The 25,611-nt window shown below is 41.1% G+C and overlaps 1 protein-coding gene across 2 annotated transcripts in view; it reads left to right on the top strand.

The window, feature by feature from the left end:
• Positions 1-25,611, top strand: part of CACNA2D3 (calcium voltage-gated channel auxiliary subunit alpha2delta 3) — a 930,450-nt gene that overhangs the window by 627,685 nt on the left and 277,154 nt on the right. For both annotated transcript variants that reach the window (XM_025377234.1, XM_025377233.1), the window contains exon 13: positions 2,774-2,907. In XM_025377234.1, coding sequence (XP_025233019.1) covers positions 2,774-2,907 — 134 coding nt within the window. The remainder of the gene's footprint in view (positions 1-2,773; positions 2,908-25,611) is intronic.

Here is a 25,611-nt window from a genome sequence, read left to right as displayed (position 1 = left end):
ACTAAAGAAAAAGTGAAATATTTTCTTTCTTGTCGAACGCTGAGTGCAGCCTCCATGCTTGGAGAGATGATAACTATGGGTGTGGTGTGTTCCCTGTCCTCTGGCAAACCTTTTTAAAACCTGTCCTTTCCAACCATGCCTCTAAGAGGAACCACGTAGGAGCATTGCTAGAGCAGCATCCTAAATGGGTCTCCCTAACTATGGTGCCTGATGGCTGAGAGAGGTGAACATAGGCCCTGCTCCCAGGTCTCAAACTAGGACAGAAACTCACAGCCTATTCCTTTGGGGCCCTGTTTCCCCTGGGATGGGAAAGGCTCTGGCCCAGGCCAGGAGGGTGGGGCAGGCAGGAGTGACAATGCATGCTAATTAGCACTCTGCAGAGCTGTCATCAGGAACCCAGAAGCCACATGGTCCCAACCTGGTTTGGGGTCGGCACACCAAATTCAAACCAGCTGGCCTTTGTTTAGAAATCCTCTGGGTGCGTCCCGACCCTTTCTGGACAACAGAAAGGCTGGTATTTCCTTATCCTGAGCCCTGTTTTAGTCACTAAGAGATTCTATAAACTCTGGAGCTAGTGCTGAGATGGAGCTGGCCTCAGAGGCACACATACTCTCTTTAATTTGTTTGGTGAGTAGAAGCTGGTATGAGCCTAAGATCCTTATTTACAGGCACGGGGAGGAAACAAGAATCTGTGTCCATCCCCTGCTTGAAATCCTTCCTGTCTACAGGATAAAGTCTAAACTGTTTCCCAAGTTCTGTGGGACAGTCTTCCTGCCCATTTCTGTCATCTTATGTCATCCTGTCTCTACACTCTCTCTACCAACTCCACCAACTCCTTAACTCCAGCCATTCTGAGCTAGTTTTAGTTCCTAGAAGGGGCCTGATTCTCTCTGATTCTGGGTCCTTATTTATACTCCTTGTTTTGCTGGACACTATCTTTAATCCCTTTTCCTTTGGCTAACTGGTCCTCATCCTTCAGGTTCCAGCTACACTGACCCTTGCTCAGGGTAACCACATTTGATTGGCTGTACCTGTTGTATGTTTTAGCTTAATGTTGAATGTACCATTTTGTAATTGTTTACTCAGAACTGCCAGGCCCCAGGGGGGCAAGGGTCTTGCTCACCTTGTTAATCGCTGCTTCTTCAATGCTAAACACCAAGAAAACCTTCAATCAATGTGTGAATGAAGGGCTGGCTCCAAGGGATCCAGGCCTGTGTTCAATTCACCCTTTCCCTTTTAACATCTCCTAACCCATAACAAAGCAGATGTGACCCCGAACTCTTCATCAGTGCAGGAACATAGTAGTGCCCTGGAACTCAAGATCAAAGTGGCGTCCCCAATCATAAGACAACAGCATGTTGAGAATGTTTCTGTTGCTTAGAAGTCATGTCTACCTGGCCAGGCGCAGTGGCTCACGCCTGTAATCCCAGCACTTTGGGAGGCCGAGGCGGGCAGATCACGAGGTCAGGAGACTGAGACCGTCCTAGCTAACACGGTGAAACCCCGTCTCTACTAAAAATACAAAACATTAGCTGAGCGTGGTGACGGGCGCCTGTAGTCCCAGCTACTCGGGAGGCGGAGGCAAAAGAATGGCGTGAACCCGGGAGGCAGAGCTTGCAGTGAACTGAGATCGCGCCACTGCACTCCAGCCTGGGTGAGAGAGCAAGACTCCATCTCAAAAAAAAAAAAAAAAGAAAAAAAATCATGTCTACCCAACATATATAAAAGGCAGCGCTGGGGACCACATCATGATATGAGCTGAAATTTCAGCCTCAAACATACAAAGGGCAAAATTCAGTAGAAGTAAAAGGGACAAATTAAGAGACTTACCAACCTAGACTCATCATCTGTATTTGCTACTTGATGCCTGAGAGAGCATAGGCAAAAAACATATCTCCATCTGTATCAGTCATCTTATCTTTAAAATGGGCACAGTCATCTGCACTTCAACGTGTTGTCACAAAGAAAAGGGACAACATTGATCAAGTGTTTAGCAAATTTCACGGCACTTAGCACTCAAAAATTAATCATAACTATTGTTATATTTGTAAAAATGAAATAGCCTTTAATTTTTATGGTTCATAGTTTTTCCCTTGGAAATAGACTCACAAAAGTGAAAAAATAAGGTTACAAAATGTCATGTAGAAAGGACTCTCGTTTCTGCCAGGGAATACACACACACACACACACACACACAGTGTGTGTAAACATATACTCTGTGTGTGTGTATACATATATGTATATATGAGGGAGGGTGGTGTGCATATAAAGTCTGGGAGGATATTCTCCAAAGAATTAACAGGAACTTCCTCTGGGAGATGAGTTTGTGGTTGATTTTAATTTTATTACGTTTGCTTGACTGTATTTTCTAACATGACCTTACTACTCATAAAGTAGGTGATGGGGGAGAGGAATTAACATTGAAAAGAAAAATGGGGGAGAGGAGCTAACATTGAAAAGAAAAAAGAAAGATACTAGAGACCGTCCTAGCTAACATGGTGAAACCCCGTCTCCACTAAAAATACAAAACATTAGCCAGGTGTGGTGACGGACGCCTGTAGTCCCAGCTACTCGGGAGGCTGAGACAGAAGAATGGCGTGAACCCGGGAGGCAGAGCTTGTATCAGTCATCTTATCTTTAAAATGGGCACAGTCATCTGCACTTAAACGTGTTGTCACAAAGAAAAGGGACAAGAAAGCGTGGCATATGCATACTCCCAGTTGCAGGTCTTTCGGTCTGTTACTAAATTTGGCCCTCCCTTGGGTTTTGGCAGGATTTTTTACTCAAATCTCCACCTTGGCTGATGTGCAGGAGAATGTCATGGAATACCTTCACGTGCTCAGCCGGCCCAAAGTCATCGACCAGGAGCATGATGTGGTGTGGACTGAAGCTTACATCGACAGCACTGTGAGTCCACGGGGCCCTGGAAAAGAGGCTGAGCTTTACCCCCATCCCTAAATTGTGTTAATTCTAGAACATAGCAACTGTATCACTCGTATTTTTTGGGTTCAGTGGCACTTTTCTTGATTGTATGTATAGTGTTGATCACCTTGACAAGCAAAGTTGGTGAATAATCATAATGTACTAGAAAGTATGACATATACTTCAGAAAGGTAGCTGGTCTGTGCAAAAGAAATCACGTTTTGCTTGTGTCTTTTCTAGTTACTTCTATGCTGCTTTTTCACATGTGTTCAAATTCTGTAAGTGTAGCAATGATTACAAGCATTCTTAGATTCTGTCCTCACCATATGTGAGCGCTAGTCCTGGCAATGAATCTTTGTGTCTCAATTGGGAATGTAACCAAAGCTCAGCTCTAATAATGAATTGGGGCCACCATGGAGGCTGCAGTTGCATTTCCTTCCCATGCATAAGTGAGAATATGCTTGAATGGTGGTTCAGTAGGCACTTGATTGTTGTTTGAACTCTGGCCATGGGCCGAATTCTAAAGCCGAATTCTAAGCAGGAGATTCTGATGCCGAATTAGCTGAAAACGAGGAGCTTTGCCAGTCATCAAGTAATGGCTCAATGGCCGGGTTTCTTATGTAATCTCAGGGTGATTTTTCATAGTGATAATGAGTCTGATGGGAGTGGTGTTTTTCATTTATTGATTGTAAATGTTCTTACAGGGCCTCTCTCCAGTCATTTTTGTTGGGATTAACATCACATTAATCACTGTAACCCAGACACAGCTGTCCTCCAGAGTGATCTCGATGGCTGTCATGGGTCAGCTTTTTTCTCCCTGGGCTCTCTCATTCCTGCTGCACTTCTGGCAGCTGCAGGCAAACTCAGGGCAGGAAAAGCATGTGGGAACTCATTTCAGGGGACACCATGACACAGGCCAGGCCACAGCAGCCTGCCCCGTCTCAGTCTTAAAGTATGCAATGCAGCCCTGGAAATACGAATGTATCTCCTTGTCAAAAAGGGAGACTCCTTCCCCAGGAAAAGTCATCTTGAATAAAGATGGATGTTGATCTGAAAAGCCTTCTCCGATGCCGGGGAGACTGTGAGCTTTTATCAGCTTGAGTCTGTCCCCAGTTTGGCTTTAAATCATGGAAACAAAATAAGCTGCCCCATTTATGTTGGCACCGTATTAACAATAGCAACCATGGTGATAACTTCATCTCTTCTTATATGTTGTTGGGTAAGGCAGGAAAAATAGGAGTAAGGAGGAGGAGGAGTGTGGCTAGCTAGTATTAAAGTAACCAGATCACTCAGTGGTTTTGTGTACTACAAACCCCAAAGAGCCAGTTTGATCAGTCATTTTGTTTGTTTCATCAATTTAAAAAATATATAAGACACATTTTCTATAATTAAAACGTGGTAGTAGCACCTGGATAGACAGATCAGTAGAGTAGAAGGTCCAACAAAATCAACTACATATGGGGATATAGTATATAATAGAGGTGACGTCTCAGATCAGTGGGGCTAAGATGGGCTTTGTAACAGATGCTTTTGGGAAAATCAGAGCCATTTAGAGAAAAGTAGAATTAGTTCAGTCTTCACATCATACCCAAGGAAGAAATCCAAGTGGATCAGACGTCTAAATTGTAAAACATGAAACCATTACAAGCACTAGAAGAAAACCTGGGTAAATTTCTTTGTGACCTGCATTCTGGGAAGACTTTCTAATAATGACTGCAAAATCTACAGGCAATAAGGAGAAAGATAAATAAGTTTGACTACTTAAAATAAGAATAACAACAAAAAAATTTTGTAAGCCAAAAACACATCATAAGCAAAGCCAAAAGACAAATGATAAAATAGGAGAAAATATTTGTGACATATAGCACACATGAAGAATTAATAATCTCTAATATATAAATAACTTTTTTAAATTGAAGAGAACCCCCCAAAATTGCTATAGGACCAAAATGAGCAAAAAAACTGAGAATTCACAAAAAAGAATAAAAAATGGATTTTAAACATAAGAAAAGATGTACAACTTCATAATAAGAAAAATGCAAATTAAACTATAATGAGATACCATTTCTCACCCATCAGAGTGGCAAAAACTAAAAGCTTAACCATGCACTCTGTTGGTGAGGCTATGGGAAAAGGGACAGTCTTATTCACTGATTGTGGGAATGCCAAATGGGGCAATCTCTATGGAGGTTAATTTGCATTTACCCTTTGACCCAGCAAACTTCTAAGAATTCAACCCTGTAGATGAACCTCTAACAGCACAAAAATATATATGCACAAATTTGTTCATTGCAGAATAGCTTGTAATTTCAAAATATTGGAAGTTACTTCAATGCCCAAACATAAGAGATTGAATAGACTATGGTACCTACACCTAATGGAGTCAATATTAAAAACAAGAATGAGAATGACCTTTATTAGTTGATAGAGAGTGGTTTACAGAATATACTTCTAAGTAAAATGAGCAAAATCACATATAGCATACTACTTTTTGCAAGAATTATATATAGCATACTACCTTTTATATAAGAAATGCAAAAAGTAGATGTGTAATTACTTATTTTACAAAAAAAAAAAAAAGCAAAAACAAGAAACAGAATAAACCACAAACCAACAGAACTGGTTACCAACAGAACTATCATTCCCTTCCCAAGCCATCTCCTCTGCACCACCTCCCACATCTTGTTAGCGTCCATTGGCAGACCTTTGTCCTACATCTTGTTAGGATGTGGGAGGTGGTGCAGGGCTTGGGGAGAAAATGACACATCTCTGAGTATACCTTTTTGCACAGTTTTGACTTTTGAAGCATATTAATGTTCTATGTATTCAAAAATTAAACAAGACTGGGGGAAAATTAAAAGTGAATTCAAACAGAAGAAAATGAATCCAATAATATTGCAAGTGAATAGCAAAATTTCTCAGAAAGGGAGGGAAAAAAGCTTTAGAATATAGTAGTACACACAATATTAAATTTTGAACACAATACTTTCACTATCTACCCCTCGATCTAGGGAGGAAAAAAGAACTGCAAATAAATTCTAAACTCCATTTGGTATCATTTGTGGTAATATGGTTACAGCAATTCTGAATCTATTTTGTGAGTATGGTGGGATTGGGCAAATGTGTAAATGCTGAAGACAGGGGATCTGCCTATGGGATTAGACTTGATTGAAAAATCCCAACTCTGTCCTTCGAAAGGACCTACAAGCAGTGGCACCCAAGTAGCAATGAGCCCATCCAGTACCCAGATTCTGGCTTCTAAAAAAACAGTCCCCACTAAGAGGAGCCAGGGACCCTTAGAGTAATTGCTTATTCTAGGGCTGCAGCAGAGAAGGTACCAAATAGTAATAATGATGATGACTATAATAATAATAAGCCTGGCATATTTTGTGCCAGAAACTAAGGAAGTGCTCAAAACAATAATGTGGTCATGTCAAAAGGACACAGGATCAGCATGAAGAGGCTCTCATTGGTCAAATCTGGGACAATTTGAGCATCAAAATAAGGAATGACAATAATGGCTTGTAACTTGTTGAATAAAACAGAAATCCACAAGTCCTTATGGATAATAAATAACTAAACAAATCCCAAACAGATGAACCAGATAGGTAAGTAAGTGGGTGAGAAGGGTCCAGTGTACAATGGAGTGCTGACTGGTAAATGAGGAGGGAGTGATGGAGTTGGAAAATCACTATTTTGCAACCATTTTGGTAAAGACCAGTTAGGGCAAAGGTCTGTCAGTGGATGCTAAATCTAGGGGGAAAGTTTGATGATAAGCAGTGTATTTTTATGATCTCAAAATGCTTCCCTAGACTTTTCATTAGTCATGAGGGGGAAAAAGTAGCACCTGAACAGTGGGATACCATGTACACTGTCTTAGTATACTGTATATTGGATGAATCTCAGCAACATCTTGAGTGGGCCCTCAAAATTAGCATCACCAATGGAGAAGCAGATGGACATTGTGTGCCTGCAGAGAAAGACACATCACACTCGTGTATTGTTTTGACCAGGGACACATAACCTGACGCTTACGGCAGATATAAGCTCATGAAGCAGATACAGCTTTGCATTAATATGATGTCTTGTTTTAGGTAATGTTCATCACTTAAATCGGTCGTTACATTAGATTTGCTAATTACATACAGATATAGGAAGTTAGAGGGAGAACCCATTGCTACTCAAGCTTTTGCACTAAAGAACTTTTGTGACCACAGAGCCAAAGTAGATGGTCTGAGGCAGATCTGGGTATGTAGTTATAGAGGAAAGTCTCTGAAGTCTTTTGCTTTATCTTAAACATTTGCATAAAATTTACATTCTGTGCCATAGTCATTCTTATTTACTTTAAAATAAAATAATATTTCAAGTGGCCCATTATTAAGTAAACTTTGTATGCCAAGATGACAAAGCTCATTTATTCTACTTCTTAAAGAACTCTTTGAGGTTCATAAAACTAAACCCACAGAATCAGGTTATCCCTAAAATGATAGCCAACATTGTTGCTCTGCTTCCCAAGGTTCTGTTGCTGTATCTTTGCAAATTGCCCTGATAAATAGATCTCCTGGTAGAATGTTCTAAGGGTTCCTTCTCTTCGTGGTGTTGAGCAACCTGTCAGGCCAGGAGGGACACTGGGGAGTCTGTCTTCCTCTTTCTTAGGTCTGCTGGGTGAAGAGAAGGCAGCTGCTGCTTCAACAGGTACCTCTTACCAGGAAGCAGCAGTTTCTTCCAGCTCTTCATCTGGACCTGGATTCTGCCAGGACACAAACAAACAACAACCACCAAAAAAAACCCCATCATTTATATGGGATCAAAATATGATTCATATGGTGAACTCGTCTGCAGAGTCTAAATTCTGAGATGCTCACCAACTTTGGAACCACCCAGAAGATCAAAGGGGAGATGAGCAATTTTGAATTCATGACTGTCCTGACACATCCAGGACAGTTCCAAGCCAGCATTACCCTAAGGTGACCCAGCTTGCAGTAATGAAAGAGACTAGACTCCAGGAGCACTTGGCATTAGGGCTGGTGATTGACTCCATTTTAGTAACCTGATGTTTTGTTGGTATTGGTAGCTCTGGAATTTTTTATTATTATTATTTAAGCATAGTTATCATCTACCTTAGTTTATTTACTAAGGGCACTGAATTTAGATTAGAACAACATCCCAGGTTTGAGTTGCATGCCTTCTCCATATTTGCTCTGTGACTTTCAGCCAGTTACTTAGCCTCTTTAAGTCTAGTTTTCCTCATTTCTAAGATAAGAATACGACCTGCCTTCCAGGGTTCACTCTAAGGATTAAATGTCTATGCATGGTGTGAATGCAGTAAATACTATTTATTGTCATTTCCCAATTTTAGGAAACCTAGTGTGAGTGTATTTCCCGGGCTGAGGGAAGTTTTAAAAAATACTGGATTCTCCTTTCTTTGAGCTGGGTCTCACATAGTAACTACAACATGATTGATACCATATTCATAATAGAACTTGGTAGTTAAGTCTGATGAGTATCTTGGAAAACGTTGTTTGTTTAAAGATACTCTTTAATTCTTTGGAATTCATTTGGCTGTAATTATGTGCTGTGAGCCAGGCACTAATGTCTGGGGGTTGGTGCCTGGGTCAGTGTCCCCAGAAAACATTGGTATTGTGCTGCACTAGCCAGGCAAAACCTTTCACCCCTAACACCCTTACTGAGGAGAGCCCTTGCTGAATTACACAAGGAAAGGGAAATATGGTAGCAGCCCTCTTCACCCTTTGCCCATTTGCCCCAAAAATACTTGCTGCTGACAGTTGTGGCTGCAGCGGGTAACCTGAGATAACTTTGCCACGAAGTATCTCACTTTTATTATCATTTTTCTATAAATATTCTATAAGGAGAATGATGTCTTTTGTTTCTCAAAACATTCTGTTTTTAGTAGTGGTATTTACATATGATGGCTAAAAATGTCAAATCCTAGAGAATATTGTATTCCTACACATGATGTTAACATCATTCTCAAACAGTTGTTGGCCGAAGATTCATTTGATGAATCTGATTTTTCCAGAATAAGTGATTCTGATGATTCAGACAATTCTGATGTTAGTTCTGTTTTAGAAATAATTCGAAGAACAGTTTTTATATTTTATTTTCACATTGAAAATCAGTCAGATTTGCCTCAACCTCAAAAACCGTGTTTATGCAAAATTAAATTAATGCTGGCAGCGAGCTACACTTTTTTTTTTTTTTTCTAAACGGAAAAAGGGTTAACTGGCCACAGCTTAAACTGGCTCAGTGTCAGTTAAGCACCCTTGGCAATGCAACCATTTGTGCGTGTCGCCCATAGCACCCTGGACACGTGATCTGGAAGGCCATTCTGGTGCACGAAGCATATGTCTGTTCCCCATGCCTGAGTTGCAAAAGCTTACTTGAAGTCAGTTGTCTTCATTCCCAAACCTATTGATGCCAGTGGTAATTTTATCATAATTGTATAAATGAATTAAATATTAGTTAAACCAACACATTTTAAGTATGAAAAGAAAGTCATTGCTTCTATGAATCTGTAAATGAATGCCTTGGAAAGACTCTAAAGAAAGTTGCTAAAAAATTACCACTGTGTTGAATATGGGCAAAGCAACCATAAAAAACCAAGGAGGAAAAAAAACATCTTCCCTGCATTCAGAGAAAATTGATACTTAATTTTTCTTTCTTTCTTTCTATAGGGTAATTTTCCTTGATTTGTTTGTGTCATCCTTGGTTGATGTGGTGGATCTCAGGGCTGGGTTAGTGTCTGCTTTTTGTCTTATTGTCTCAGTGGCCTCGGGCAGCTGTGTACTCCAAGAAGGAGAACAGATCTTTCCAGACACAGAGAGGGGCCGCTAATTGGTGTGTGAGCAGCTGTGATTTCCAGCTAGAAACAACCAACGCACTCCCGTTATGTGGGTCAGCATCGCCTGTATGGCTCTGCTAGTTCTCTACTGCCCTTTAACAAATCAGCACAGACTCAGTGGCTTTAAACAACACAAGTGTATCATCTCCAGGTTGCCATGGATCAAAAGTCTCAGCGCAAGTTAGGTGGATCCTCAGCTCAGGCACTCACAAGGCTGCAAGGAAGTGCTAGCTGCACTGCAGGTCTCATCTGCAACTCAGGGGCCTCCCCCAAGCTCATTCAGCTTGTTGGCAGAATTCAGTTCTGTGCCCTTATAGGACTGAGTTCCCATTTTCTTGCTTGCTGTCAGCTGGGGACTACTCCCAGCTCCCAGAGGCCACCCAAAGTTCCTTGCCACGTGGCCCCTGTAGGCTGTCACACAATGCTGTTTGTCTTCCTCCAGCCCAGCAAAAACACATCTCTCTGATGCTTCACCTTCCCTTAAAAGCTTCTTCCATTAAGTCCGGCTGACTCAGGATCATTTCTTTTTAAATTAACTCCAAGTCAATTGATTAGTAATCTAATTATATCAGGGATATCCCATCAGCTTACACTCAAGGAAAGAGAATTTGATGGGGCATGTACTTGGGGCAGAAATCTTGGGGGCTATTTTTGAATCTTGCCTACCCCAATAGCCTGTGTCCATGCGTTCTGGTCTGAGAGGGAAAGATAATGCTGGAAGGATATGCAACCATATCTCCTGCAAACTGTCAAGAGAAGGTTTTAGGATAGCTATGTCCATTCTTCATCATAACATTTCTACTTAGCACTGATGTTTCCCAGAGGAGCCTGGTTCTCTTTGTTATATTGCAGTCTGAAAGGAGCTATGATTCCTTTAGGAATCAGAAGACCTGTGACCCTGCTGATATATATTATTTCTACTAAATACTAAGGAAGTAGGTAAGTATTTGTTGATTATCTAGTACGTTTGGACATTTGTACCCAAAAGATGGCTTAATGTGGTCTGACTCTTCTTTCTCTGTAATTATCTGGGTAGTTAAGGAAAAGGAATTCCTCTTTGCTTGACTTATCAGTTTTTGTGGCTGAAAACCCAGCAACAATAAATATAATTATAAAACTGATTTAATGCTTAAATAAATAGCTTAAAAATGACCCATGAGTATGGTGCTTTCCCTATTATACATTGATTCATAGTTTAGGTTCTGGACAAGTTCAAGATAAAAGTTTAACTGTGAACAGAAGCTGAGTTTGGGTTCTTGCACATGAGAGCCAGCCATTGTATTTAACCAATTCTAGAATCAGAAACTGACAAAACTTCCTTTCAGGGCCCATTCTCCCTGCTTGTTGCTACCAGTCTGATTAAATATTCTGTTTCCTGCTTGGCTGTTCTGTTCAATTTGTTTTCCTGGTGAAACCCAAATAAATGACTTAATGTTAACAACATTAATTATGTTTAATCTAATAAGATCTCATGTATTAATTGACAAAACAGCAAACACCAGAATTCTGAAATTCATAGGCCTCTCATCTGAATACAAGTCATGCATAGTCATTATCTCTTAGGTGCAGAGCAAAAAGTCATTAACAATGGAATTTGCTCCATTTTAAAAGCAAATGACTTGTGCTTTGGAGTTGGGTCTTAATCAGCTTGGGAATGCTATTCAACTTGCTGTGCAGGGTAGAACCAGTATCAAATCAAGGAAGCATCAGCATTCCTGATCAGCCCCTCCAGGGGAGTTTACACAGACCACAGTGACACGCAGAAGGGAAGCAAAGAAATGTTTTAGAAACAGTGGGAATGTGACCATTTAAAATAATGAGAATTCATTATGAAGCCTTCTTACCCCTCCCATTTGCTGGTAATGCAATTCAGTAGGCAATTTGTAGGAACTTTTCAAACCAATTTAGTTGCATTTGCAAATTGGACCTGTATCCCTCCTCCTCACCCCCCACTAAGTTCAACTTGGAGAAAACACTTTGCATTTGATAAATAGCACATTTGTTTCAGTTTCCCATCTAGGAATGGCACCTAGGCCATTTAGGAGTCGTTTGGGTGATTACTTTAAGCTCTTACTCTTACTCTTACTGCCTAGAAGCAATTAAACAGGGTCAAAGCCATACTAAGGATGTTGTTGGGCTTGGAAATGGAATTTACAGTATTTTTCCAAGACACTGCTGCATATCAAAGAAGTTCAAATCGTCAAAACAAAGAGACACATGTAAAGAGAAACATAAACCATCCTGCTGGGTTGTGGAACAGAGAATGCCATCTGCATTACATGGCAAGGAGGAAACTGATTATATTGGGACCTCTATTTCATAGCAGATGGGTTCATTAAATTTAATAGCCTCCAGAGCCTTTAGAAACCGTGTTAAAAACATGTGGAGCATGCTGTGACACTTCACTTCTGGCCCCACAGTCATTATAACTCTGGCACAGACTATAAATATTACGGTACTTTATTTCCATTGAAACAGATTACTATTATGAGTATTTTTTCCAGGAGATGTTAAAAATATGAGTGTATTCCTGATTTTTGGTACCGCTTATATCCATCCAAATATTTTCCTCTTCCATTTGATTCTAGAGTTTTCTGTTAAACAAATTTTTTTTCTGAGCTCAACCTTGTTTTTTATTTTGAGTTGGTATTATAAAACTATGAATTGATGATATAAACATATTAACTTCAGAAAAGATGTCGTAACACTCCATATGTATGACTGTAAACTAGTAGAAAAGCTTAGGGCTAAAAATGAAAATGATTTCTAGATTTCAGGTGTTTATTGTTGTTTCTACTTTTATGGATTAATGATTTGCATCTGTCTGTAATGAAAGAACAGCCGATATCCTCTGCCATATACAAATGGATAAGAGCATCTAGCCTGAATAACCATCAGCATGATAGATTATACAGCACTCTTTGTTTACAAGTCACAGCTTCCAGTACAAAGTGGCAGTGGTCAAAAAGGCAATTTGATGATTCTTGGAACCAGGATGTCTATGCAGTTCTGTCTTGAGGCGTGACTAGATTCAGGGGTTGTATTGGTTTCATCTTACATTGCTATTAATATAAATAACTACCCGAGACTGAGACTGGATAATTTATAAAGAAAAGAGGTTTAATTGACTCAGGTTCCAGAAAGCATAGCTTGTATAGAAAGCATGGCTGAGGAGGCCTCAGGAAACTTACAGTCATGGGGGAAGGCAAAGGGAAAGCAGACACATCCTACATGGCTGGAGCAGAGGAAGAGAGAGCGTGGGGAGGTGCTACACACTTTTAAACAATCAGATCTCGTGAGCACTCACTCACTGTCAGGAGAACAGCAAGGGGGGATGTCAGTCACCTCCCAGCAGGCCCCTTCTCCAACATTGGGGGTTACAATTTGACACAAGATTTGGGCGGGTACATAGACCCAAACCGTATTATTTTGACTTGCTCTTTGACTCTTTTTTTTTTTTTTTTTTTTTTTTTTTTTTTTTTTTTTTAGTGGAGTCTCACTGTCACCCAGGCTAGAGTGTAATGGCACAATCTTGGCTCACTGCAACCTCTGCCTCCTGGGTTCAAGTGATTCTCCTGCCTCAGCCTCCTGAGTAGCTGGAATTGCAGGCGCCTGCCACCACACCTGGCTAACTTTTTGTATTTTTGGTAGAGACAGGGTTTCACCATATTGGCCAGGCTGGTCTCGAACTCCTGATCTTGTGATCTGCCTGCCTCAGCCTCCCAAAGTGCTGGGATTACAGGTGTGAGCCACTGCTCCCGGCCACTGTTCCTTGACTCTTGTTGGCTTAATTCCCAGACAGGATTGCTCTACATGGTGCCAAAAATGGCTCTACTGTTTTTGGTATCTAACATAATGTTAACTTTCATTACGTTTATAACCCTTAATTTGTTTGCCTTTCAGCATTTATATTGAGCTTATGATAGATAGGCCTGTTTGAGTCACAGCCAAACATTGAGAGATAAGATGGACCTTTGACTTAATGGCCTGAATCTCACGGAGTGAGGAGAAATCAATCCAAAAGGAAACTGATCCTGGGAAGACTGAGAAGTACCAGAGTCCTGCACAGAACTTGTTGGTAGAATCTGAAACCAGTCCATGTCTAAGATCATGTACCATATCAGCAGGGTATTAATTATGATACCATATTGTTAAGCTACAGAGCCCTTTAGTTAAATGTCTTTGTGGACCCTTTCATATAAAGCACATAGAAGCAGAGGTCCTCTGGTAGGCATTGGGAAATGCAGACGGGAAGCCCAGTTGCTTAGCCATATCCCAGGGAGGCTCTGAAGCATTGTTTTCATCTTTCCTGGCACTGCAGAGCCTAGGTAGTATTCTAAGTAATCAGGTGTCAACCTCTGAGAATAGTAGTATAGGATTCTCTGCTTGTGGATTCTCTGTTGTACCCTTAAGTTTACAACAGAGTGCTGGGTTGAGTCCAGTTAGGAAAGATGGCTGTGGGAATTGGGAGGTTGTATCTGTATTCAAAGATCAAATTGAGGAAGTTATTATAGTAATATGACTATATTATCATATTTTGGGCTTATTGTTCTTCATCACTTCTGATGATCAAACACTGGCTCATTGTACTTCTGTCACCTCTTAGAAAGCATTGGCTCTAGGCAAGAGAACCCACTCAAGCTGGGAGAAATTTACTGGATGGCTCAGGGGCAGCCCCAGGAGGGACAAGGACCATCAAGAGCAAGAAGCCACCAAGAACAAATGACTACTCTTTCTGTTCTTTCTTCCTTCTTCCTTTGTGCTTTCTTCATGTCCCTCCTACCTGCCGCCCCCAAATCATGGGTGAAACATGGTCTCCTGGTCTCCTCCAAGTCCTGACTTTACATAATGCCCCAGTTTAAATCCAATAGGGATGAAATCAGTGTGTGTGTGTATCTGTATCTGAGTTTACATTTCTTAGCGAATTATATACACAACTTACTCTAGCCCTTGATTCCATTGAGGTCAGATGTCCATCATTTATACAATCAGTTATGGCCCAGAAGGCCAAGGGATAGAAACAGATCAGCCAGGGCTATGGATAACATTTTCTAAGAAGGAGGTCTGGAGGCTGGCTGCAGTGGCTTATACCTGTAATTCCAGCACTTAGAGAGGCTTAGGCAGGAGAATTGCTTGAGCCTAGGAGTTGGAGATGAGCCTGGGCAACATAGTGAGACACCCCATCGCTATAAAAAATAAATTGAAGAAATCAATCAGGCACAGTGGAATGTGCCTGTGGTCCCAGCTACTCGGAAGGCTGAGGTGGGGAGGATCACTTGAGCCCCAGAGATCAAGGCTGCAGTGAGCCATGACTGCACTGCTGCACTCTAGCCTGAGCAACAGAGTGAGACCCTGTCTCCAATTTAAAAACAAAACAAAACAGCAACCAAACAAAAACAAAACAGCAAAACAAAACAAAATAGTAACAACAACAAAAGAGGCCTGGATAGGAGGAAATGCCTAGAGTCTGAAGGAGTTGGCGTTTCTAGACCTCTGTCTTTCTGTCTTGAGGTTTCTGTAAGTTACAGCCTAGCTGGGCTCTGATCCTAACTCCCAGGAGTTGGTCTTCTTTCCTGTTCTCTGCGCCCCAGGCTCACATCCTCCTTTCAGCCCCAGTGGACCCAAGTGTCCCCGCAGCCTCCCCCTGGCCCCACATCCTGGAGGATGCTGCCCTTCCTCCATACACTATCCCTGCTGTGTGGGTGGTGGGAAGCTCCCTCCCTTGTGCCTTCTGAGAGCTGAGGAAGATATTTTGGCCAACACAACCAAATTTGTACTGCTTTTCCTCCACTTCGTGGCCCAGATATTTGGGTAACTTAAGTTCTCAGAGCTGATTCTCATGCTTTGACATGGTTTAGACTAAAATGAACACATTCCTCTTATTACCAGCATGAAGAACAATTAAAATAATCCCAGAGAATCAGCCTGTGGTTTGATATCAGCTGCCAGTTTCTCTTCTGTTACTGTACACAGGATTTTCTCCATGCGGAAGGTTTCATTCTTTCACCTTTACTCCATAAGAATCAGTGTGCCAAATATAAATGTATTGTCTGTGAGGCCGTGGCACAAAGACACCATAGGTAAGAACATTTCACCTGACTTGGCCTCTTAGCCTGCTTCTATTTAAAAGTAGAAGAGAATCACTCTTGCCTCCCCTGCTTTCATGACCTTTCACACCCACTTGTGAGTGAGGTGGCCATTGAGGGCTCCTCCTAACCTTACTCTGTTGGTGACACATGCTCTTATTAGATGTACAGAGCAGACATGACTCAATCTGTCTCTCAGTGCAAGGTCCTTAGGGGAAATTTCTCTCTTGTTCTGAACAAAGAAAGGAAAAGGAAAGCCAGTAGTTTATTCAGGCAAAAGGAACATGGTTTTAAATCAATTTTCATTTTGTTTAATCTAAAAATCTGGAACATCAACATCTTTTCTGGTTGATAGAAACAACTATTAAACACTCTTGTCATTGATTTCTCTTCTGAAGTGATCAAATTAAAGGCAGCCCAAGATGAAGCAAGGCTGGAGTACTCATCCTACAGTCTGTTTCTCTGTCACTTAGCCAACTGTGCAAGGAGCAGTTGTTTCCATGGAAAGATCCTTCCTTTGAGGAACATGGGGTTCAATGGACCCTCATGGTATTCCAATAGCAGGGACCAGTGGGAAACACTGTCCACACACCTTATAAGGGCAGGGACATCTTGAGACCACATTAGATGACTTTTTCTGTCTGCCTCTGGAAAATATTTGAAGACCCAATTTGAAAAGGTTTAATAAATAATTGAGTTATTTTAATTGTCAACTAATAAGTTAGAGAATCTAAAGGCTCACTGCTGGCTTAAGTAGGATCACCACTGGCTTAAAACCCTCCAGGGGAGCCTAAATTCAAAGCATTTGAAGCCCTTGATGACCTGACTCCAGTGAACGTCTCAGTCTTCTCTTTCAACATGGTGGAAGACAAAGGGGAAACAGGCACATCCTACATGGCTGGAGCAGGAGCAAGAGAGAGAGTGGGGAGGTGCTACACATTTTTAAACAACCAGATCTCGTGAGTACTCACTCACCATCAGGAGAACAGCAAGAGGGGACGTCTGCACCCATGATCCAGTCACCTTCCAGTAGGCCCCTTCTCCAACATTGGAGGTTACAACTTGAATGGGGCCTTTCCCCATTCCGTGCCCCCAGCCAGCCTTACCCTACTCACACATTTATAGTCTCTAGAACCAACCCTGTATTCTCTCACACCTAGACCACTGCACCTGCTGTTCTCTCTGCAGGAAGTGGTCTCTTCCTCCCACACCATTCAGAAGCCTCTGGGCTTATCCTTTGGTCTCAGTTTCATCATCTCCTCTGACCTCCTTGGATGAACTTCCAGTCTAGAGTGGGGCATTGATGGCATGTTTCCAAAGCATGTAGCACCATCCTAGAACTTCTTGTACTATTATATTAAGAAGTCCAAATTAACTTTTTCCCACTGAACTTTAAATTCCTTGAGGAGAGAGATGGTGTCTGGTTCACTGTCGCATCCTCGGTATATGATGAGACACTTAGTAGGTATATGTATAGAATCAGGTGTATAAATCTCATAGACTCAGAGATCCAAAGGTTGGAGGGCATGTGAAAATATCTACATTTGATAGCTGTTAGATAAGAATGGCATCATCTCCAACATTTCACTCAGCATGTAGCATCCTTGGCATCATCTCCAACATTTCACTCAGCATGTAGCATCCTTGCTCAAGGCCATCTTCATTAGGCATATGATGATTGGATGCATCTTCACCATGGGACTGGGCTTCTCTCTCAGGTACCCAGCACCACCAATCCGACAAAGATTTTGCCACATTCATCAAAAAGGTCTGAATTCATGTGTTCATGGTTTGAGGAGCTAGGATAATGGTCTTCTGACATATCAGCTCTGTCATTATTAAGATAAAATTGATGTTACTTCTGTCCACTGTTATAACAGAAGGGCTTTTTTTTTTTCTTTTTTAGACAGAGTCTCCTTCTGTTGCCCAGGCTGGAGTTCAGTGGCACAATCTCAGCTCACTGCAACCTCCACCTCCCAGGTTCAAGTGATTCTCCTGCCTCAGCCTCCCAAGTAGTTGGGACTGCAAGGCATGTGCCACTACACCCAGCTAATTTTTGTATTTTTAGTAAAGATGAGCTTTCACCATGTTCAACAGGCTGGTCTTGAACTCCTCACCTTAGGTGATCCACCCACCTTGTCCTCCCAAAGTGCTGGGATTACAGGTATTAGCCACCACGCCTGGCCCAGAATGGAATTTTTGAACAAGATTTTGGCAAGATCGGAATCAAATCTGGCTGTCGAGTATATAATGGGCATTCAAGAAATCCTTGAAAATAATCCCTTACAGTTGTGCTTTTAATGTGCTTTTTTCTGTATTTCCCCCAAGTTCTTACCATGGTCAATAATGCCTCACCATTTCTGGCCATTCTCCCTCACTCTCAGAACATCAGCTGTGCTGGTCACTTTTTAGTTGCCTGAACAACCCAAACTTTCTTCCTCCCCTGGGCTTTTGAACATTCTTCTCCTTCTGAACTGGAAAGACTGCCCTGCTGCTCTGCTCCTCTACTGAGGAAGAGGCTTTTTCCCATATTTCTTGTCTCAGCTAAAATGTGTCCATTGCCTTTCCATCTCAGGTCCCCTATAGGTTTTCTTCATAGAAATTATAATCTTCTAGAATTATCTTAATTAGGTGCTTTGAATTTTCCTTCTCTTTAAAAATTCTTGTTTTGTCTATCTCATGAACAGTAACATAAGGACCAGGGCAGTCTATGGTGTGTCTCTATAACCTGATACTGTGCCTAGCACAGAGTAAGTACCCAGGATGAATTCAGAGAGGCTAAGTGGCTTGTTCTCAGTCCTGCCACCAGTCTTCACTGTGCACTACAGTTTGTTTGTTTCTGCCTGTCTACACTATACTTTTCCTAAAATGGTACAATGAGACCCCAATAATTACAGAAGAAACAATATAAAGAATATTGCTACAACATGGATGGTGGTACTAAGAGAGAGTCTAAAATGTTGTCTCCAAAATGCATGTGTCATATTTATCTTTCCTTTTGAAAACCTAGCTGAATGATCAAGTTTAGGTCTGAAGCAACTGGTTTTTATGGATGCCACCGTCATCTAAGCAGCAGTTACTGATTTTGAAGGAAGAACAGGGACATTTGGGGGGAAGAACAAGATTTCTGCAGTGCTCCTTTTCTGTGCATGTTGCTAAATGCAATATGTTGGGGAGAGGGTTGATTGCTTAAGGCATATTGTTTACACTGTATTACTTGGGTCTGATGGAAAAGTTCCTAACAGTGGTTTTCTTGCTAAAAATATGGTTTATGGGGAAGTGTGGAATGTGATTTTTTGGTGGGACATCATCATGATTTAGGTGGACTCCAGAGAAACTTGATATTGGGAGAGGCCAGGAAAAATATGCAGGTCCATGAAGCTTCTTTAGCATTAGCCCTCAGTTCTTCATCATATTGTCAATGCTCTCTGCTTTTAATTACAATCCTTATTCAAGCCAAGCTAATTGCTCTGGGCCAGACTGGAAAGGAAAATTCCCAGAAAGCCTGATATCTGGATAGAATGGTAGTGAGTTTCCTGAAGAAGATGCTAAGCAATCCTTAATGAATTAGCATTTCAACTTTTGTAACAGTATACTAAAGGAATGGGGGGTTGGAATCATAGATTTTTGACAGCTGTTTGCCATCATAGCACTTGACAATCTGCTTCTTATTTAGTTTTCTGGTATGTAAAAGCATGAAATTCTCAAGAAGTATTGATCACTGTATGACAATACATATATAACAAAACTGTATTGTATTGAAAAAACTTTCTTTTTAAAATGATTTTACTATTTGGTTACTAAAATGTGTAGGTCTTTTTATTTAGAAAATGTGATTTTGTTAAACATAAGTTATTTAAAGGTTAAAATAATCTTAATTTTAACTATTAATGTTATTAAGAACAGATTTGCAAGCAAGTACAACTGAATGCAAACAGGAACAAACTTGGAAAAGAAGATTAGTGACTGGGAATGCAGAGACACAGCAAGGGCTGTGCCTTGGCCACAGTACATACATTCACAGAGGCCCTTTGCTATATTAGCAGAGCCAGACATTTTTGTAAGGTCTGGTGATTTCCCCAGACTTCATGGAATCTAGATTAAGTCTACCAATTTCCCATTTCTCTGGAGATGATAATCCAACATAGCACTGAATTAGGAACACTCAGAATGTATGGGCTTGATGGTTCTCTTATTAAGCTGGATTGCCCTTCTCTGTCTGTAGGTGGTCAGCAAACAGGAGAGTCTACTCTTTGGCCATCAGTGTTCTAGGGACACTTGCAGAACCAGATGTAAAGTTACCTAGTTCAGTGGATACAAGACATCCACTGAGCTAAAGATTAGTCCCTATGCTGGCCAATAGGATAAGTTTTTATTTCTAGGAAATACAGCTTAAGTCCTTGCAGTGAACAATCCAAGCCAATTAGGTAATTTGTACACGTTAAAATATTTTTAGTAGTTATTGGCATCCTCCAACCTTTAGCAGTGAGGCTGTAATAAGTCTTAGGCCAATTCTGCCATCTATGCAGATATTTATTACCAAGTATGCACAAAAGCCAACTGTTTTAAAGCTCAGGGAGGTTCCAGCTCTTTATCCTTTAGGTGTTCTGATGGCCCCTTGCATCAAAGCAAATGCATTCTTTGCAAGAATCAGCTAACATTCTATTTGGAGTCAGGTAACTGAGAGGCCTGAGTCAGTGGCTGAAGGCAAGACTGTTTAAAAATCTGGCCAGGGGCACTATTTCTAAAGATAGAGCTCCCAAAGTACTTATTTGGGTGCTTGCAGAGAAAGGCAAGGTTCCTGCAGCATATTGAACCAATCCACAGAGTGGACATGTCCAATTTTACCAGTAAGAGTTCACTTCTAATATCCGTTGTGGTAATTGAGAAAATTTTTGGTGTTGGTCAGAGATCAATAGTTATAACACATGTAGCCATTTGGTTAAATACTAGCTGGAAGGTATATTCCTAATGAGGTCAATTGACCATTTTTGATATGTAGATTAAAATTAGCACTGATATTTTTATCAAAACATCTACACTGAAGTATTCTACAGTAAATTGCATAGCATATAACAATGCTGTATTGTTGACTGTTAAGGTTTCTTTTGTGAAATGGAAAGAATAGTGGTGGTGATCTCATAGAGTTGTGAAGATTTAAAAACATAATATTGTTTAGCACTATGCCTCGCCCATGTTAAGTGCTCAATAAGTGCTAATCATTATTATGTAGAAATTCAGAATAACATGATTACTTACTATTTCATACAGAGTTTTTGTGGAGTGAATTCTTCCTTCCTTTTATTTTAGACTTGCCAAGTTCTGACACTCTCCAAAAGAGAAGGAGAAAGACTGGGCCATGCATATGTTTCCCTTCCCAGCAGAAGGGCATTCAGAGTCGCCTTCACTCTTTGCAGTCAAGACCCCTGCTGTAGGTCATGTGTCTACCTTGTCCTGCCTACAAGCATCATGCCATGCTTGAGAAAAGAAATAATTCTACTGAAGCCATCACCTCTCCTTGTCTCAGAAGACTTTATGACTGTATCACTTAGAAATGACTAGAGTAAGAACCAAGAAGCTTGAGAGGAAAGGCTGAGCTGTGCAAACTGATGATGCACTTCACAAGCATCCTTCCCAATGGTGGAGCAGGGCAGGTGCCATCTGAGTAGCACACCAAGAATAACTGGGGTACTAAGAGCTGCCATTACGGGGCAGGTAAAACACACACCAAACCCTGTGCTAAGAGCTTTTTCATGGGGCAGGTAGACCCTATTATCTCCATTTACTTGATGAGGAAGCTGAGGTTTAGAGAAATTGAAGATTTTGCCTAAGGAAATGGGATAATTCGTGAAACAAATGGAATTCAGCCCTGGGTCTTGTGCCCGGGTGTGAGACTGTATTCTCAGATTCCATGTTACATGCAAGAAGGTCTCCTGCATATGTGTGTGTCCTCTGAGGCTGCTTTAAGGAACTGCCAAAGTCTTTAGAATGCCTAATGGGAGATTAGAAATGTTGTTCCAGTTTCCAAAAGTTTGAGTTATATTACCTCTACTGAATTAAAAAAAAAACCCATGGTACCCACTTTGAGATATGAAAACACTGGAGCCGGCCGGGCGCAGTGGCTCACACCTGTAATCCCAGCACTTTGGGAGGCCAAGGCAGGTGGATCACTTGAGGTCAGGAGTTCAAAACCAGCCTGGCCAACATGAGGAAACCCCGTATCTGCTAAAAATACAAAAATTAGCCAGGCATGGTGCTGTGTGCCTGTAATCCCAGCTACTCGGGAGGCTGAGGCAGGAGAATCACTTGAACCCAGGAGGTGGAGGTTGCTGTGAGCCAAGATCGCACCACTGCATTCCAGCCTGGGTGACAAATAAATAGACAAATAAAATAAATAAAATAAAAATAAATAATGAAAACACTGGAACCTAACTTGTCCTGAATTATGTGTCCCATAGCCTTGGCAACCCAAGATAGGAAATTTTAAATTTTGCAACACGTATCTCTTACATGGAGAGTTCTTTGTGCTATATTAAATGACAGAAGGAAAACTCAGCTCATCACACTTGTAAAAGAAACCACAGCATTCCTAGGTTTAAATGTTGAGTCATAACAATTCTATTTGATGGGCTTTTAAATATCTTGGAATTTGCATTTTGAATGTGTTATACATCACAAAAGGATTTTGATGGTGTTATCACAGCAAATACTGTAATCACATCCTATAATTTATATAACGCCAACTGCTGTCAGTATGTCAGAAATCACGAAATGCTATTCCTGTTGCACACAACTTCTCTCCTGAAGGAAACTGAGGGTCCTGAATCAAATTCCTGAATCAAAATTCCATTTTTAATGACTTTGTATGGTAAGTCTGTCCACTGTGAAGGGTAGTCCGGCAAGTCAAGCAGTGGGTGAATACGTAGATCAAAGCTTCATATACTCAGTTGAACAAGCCAAGGTGTCCGGAAGGCAGGCCAGGGCAGAGAGACCTCTGAACGGAAGCAAGTTTAGCAGCCTGGGAACCCCTGCATCACAGAATGCAGCAGTGATCTGCGGCTCATGCTGGAGGCCTTCCAGGAAGCAGGCCAATTAACCTCGGGGCTAAGAGTTGTATCTTTTAGGAACCTTGCCTCTGGTCTGAGCTTCTGTACCCAGACTACTCTAGATGGGGGCCGGAAGGAGAAGCCATGACATTGTCAGACTTTTTTTTTTTTTTTAATAACTGAACTCTGTTTTGCTCCCCCAAATAGTCACTTTGTCTTATTAAAGAAGAGATGATCAAATGTAACCACATTCCTCCATGCACAATTATTTGCAAATGTTCACCTCCAAATCAGTCTTATATTCAAACATAGTACCAAACTTCTGCAGGAAAGGAATTGGGACCATCAAGATGTGAAAGGCATAGGGAGTCCAGTGCAGAGTTGCAATGAAAGAGGGGAAGCACCGAAATGTTCCGTAGAAGAAGATGGGACAAATGAAAAGAGCAAGTTTGCCTCCTGAGAGAAGAGGAAGCAGCAGACTTCGTGAGCATGCAGGGGACCTGACCCCAGATGGGCAGAGTGACAGGATCTTTTCAAGAGCAAGGATAGCTCCTGTTTAATTTCATGCTATTTGCTCTGCCACAGTGTAAACCTCTGCATCTTACTAAAAGGCCACCACATTTTCACAAAGGCCTCCAAGAGTGGTTTTTGGAGGATCTCATGGGAAGTTTTAGTTTTGTACCTCTCTACATTCTTGGGAAGGGGGCCAGGGAGTGTGCATTAGGATGGTGAGGTAGTTTAAAACAGAACAAATCTAGCAGGAGCTCAGAACCAGAGTAGCTGCACACGTGTAAACACCATCCTTCCCCTAGGACCCCAGTAGCCACCAACAGAGCCATGGAGCTTCTTCCTACATGAGATTGGTTGGGGTAAGTTACTGTTAGTCCCATTGTTAGAATATCTTGGCTGAAAGATATGTTTCTGCCACATGTTCAATAGGTTATAAAATGCAGTAATTTTAAAAAGGGTCAGAAGATGTCCGTTTTGATTTTTTTTTCTCCCCTACTATGTTATGTAACATCTGCTCCTTAGCTTCTCCAGTTGAAGAATGGGAAGATTGGTCTGCATTAGGAGATCTCAAAAATCTGACATCCAGCCATGTGTGAATTTCAAGCAGTCTGTGATCCCTCCCATCACAACTTGTACATGCGCATGTCTTATTATTTCTTTTCTTTTTTTTTTTTGGTAGAGGAGGCTGTCATTCTCCAAAATGTTAAGAACTATGGGAACAGATCTCTTAGGCTTAGTCTAGCTCTATGGGCCTCTCTTGTTTTCTTTTGTTGTAAATTGCTTCTCTTTGTCTACCTAAATGACAAGCAAAATACATGAATTATTTGCTGTAGGGAAATTCAGAAGCCAACAAGCCTGAATGCAAATCCTGCATGACATGTCTTATTGTACAGAAATGTCAGTGACTTAGGAGAGAGACAAATCCACTGAAGACAGGCTTGGTTGGTACCAAAGGATAGTGGCCCAGAGCCTTGTTATATCTTGTTCCTGGTAAATGAGGCAAACACTATGTCACCTGTGTCTCACTTTGAGACACAAGTCCTGTTGATTCCACTCTCAGTATACATCTCAAATATTTTCCCTTCTTACCATTAGCAATGTGCCATCTACCCTGTCTCCTGCCTGGAACATCCCTGAAGACTTCTAAGTGGTCTTTTGGGTTCACTCTTACACTTCCAGCTTTCTTCCTGCGATTATTTTAGTTCCTGGGAGGTGAGTACCCAGCCACTCTCTGCCATCATGGTCCTCTCATTTCCTGGCTAACACTCACCTCATCTTTATGTTTCAAATTACAAATCCCTTCCCTAAGTCCTCAAATAGAAAGGGACCACCTATTACTGTCTCATAGAACCACTTCTTGTTCTTATTAGCACTTAGCACAGCTTCTTATTATTACATATTGCTTGGAGTATTTTTAAGTTATGCATGGTAACTCTAGAGTAAGGGTCACTAAAATAAAGTCTGTGTCACTAACTGACATTTTTTTTTGTTTACCACTCTGTTCCCAGTACCTAACACAGTAACATACAAATGGTAATATGGATGAATGAACGGTAAAATAGTGTCCACTTGGGAGAACATGATTTTATTCTTGTTATAGTTGAATCTATTTACCTAATGCTTCTGCAGTCCTTTAAGCCTCTTTTTGAGTACTCCCTCTTCTGCAGTCCCTCCCTACACTGCCATGGGTCAGTTATTATATTATACAGTATGGTTATCTTTATTTACTACTGTGTCTCTTCACTTTGTAAGCATCCCAGGACTGAGTCATGTCCATAGTCTTCCTTGGCCTAGGCTTTATAGATGTTTAGTAGGTAAATACATAGCAAAGAACTATATTATTAGTCCTGATAAGTTTAAATCTTTAAAAAAATGTGAATGTAATGCATTTATCACTCAGCTATAACTTAGTTGATAAACAGCATGTAATTTCACACTCATCTGATTTATCCATGGTTAAAAAAAACACACAACTGATTTTACATATGGAATGTTGAAACTGGGAGCACATACAGTCACACCTCAGAGAGCCTGCATCTTATTTATCTTTGCATGTGGCCCACATACCCAATACTCCTATCAGTGTTTGTCGTGTGAGTGAATGAGTGCATGAATATATGACTTCAACTCGCTATCGCTTTTGATATTAGATTTTCAAATTTCCCAACATGGTGATATGGAAGTC

This window comes from Theropithecus gelada, chromosome 2 (assembly GCF_003255815.1).
Source record: "Theropithecus gelada isolate Dixy chromosome 2, Tgel_1.0, whole genome shotgun sequence".
Taxonomy (NCBI): domain Eukaryota; kingdom Metazoa; phylum Chordata; class Mammalia; order Primates; family Cercopithecidae; genus Theropithecus; species Theropithecus gelada.
The sequence above is the reverse complement of the archived record's forward strand: the minus strand, read 5'-3'. Positions and strand labels throughout refer to the sequence as shown.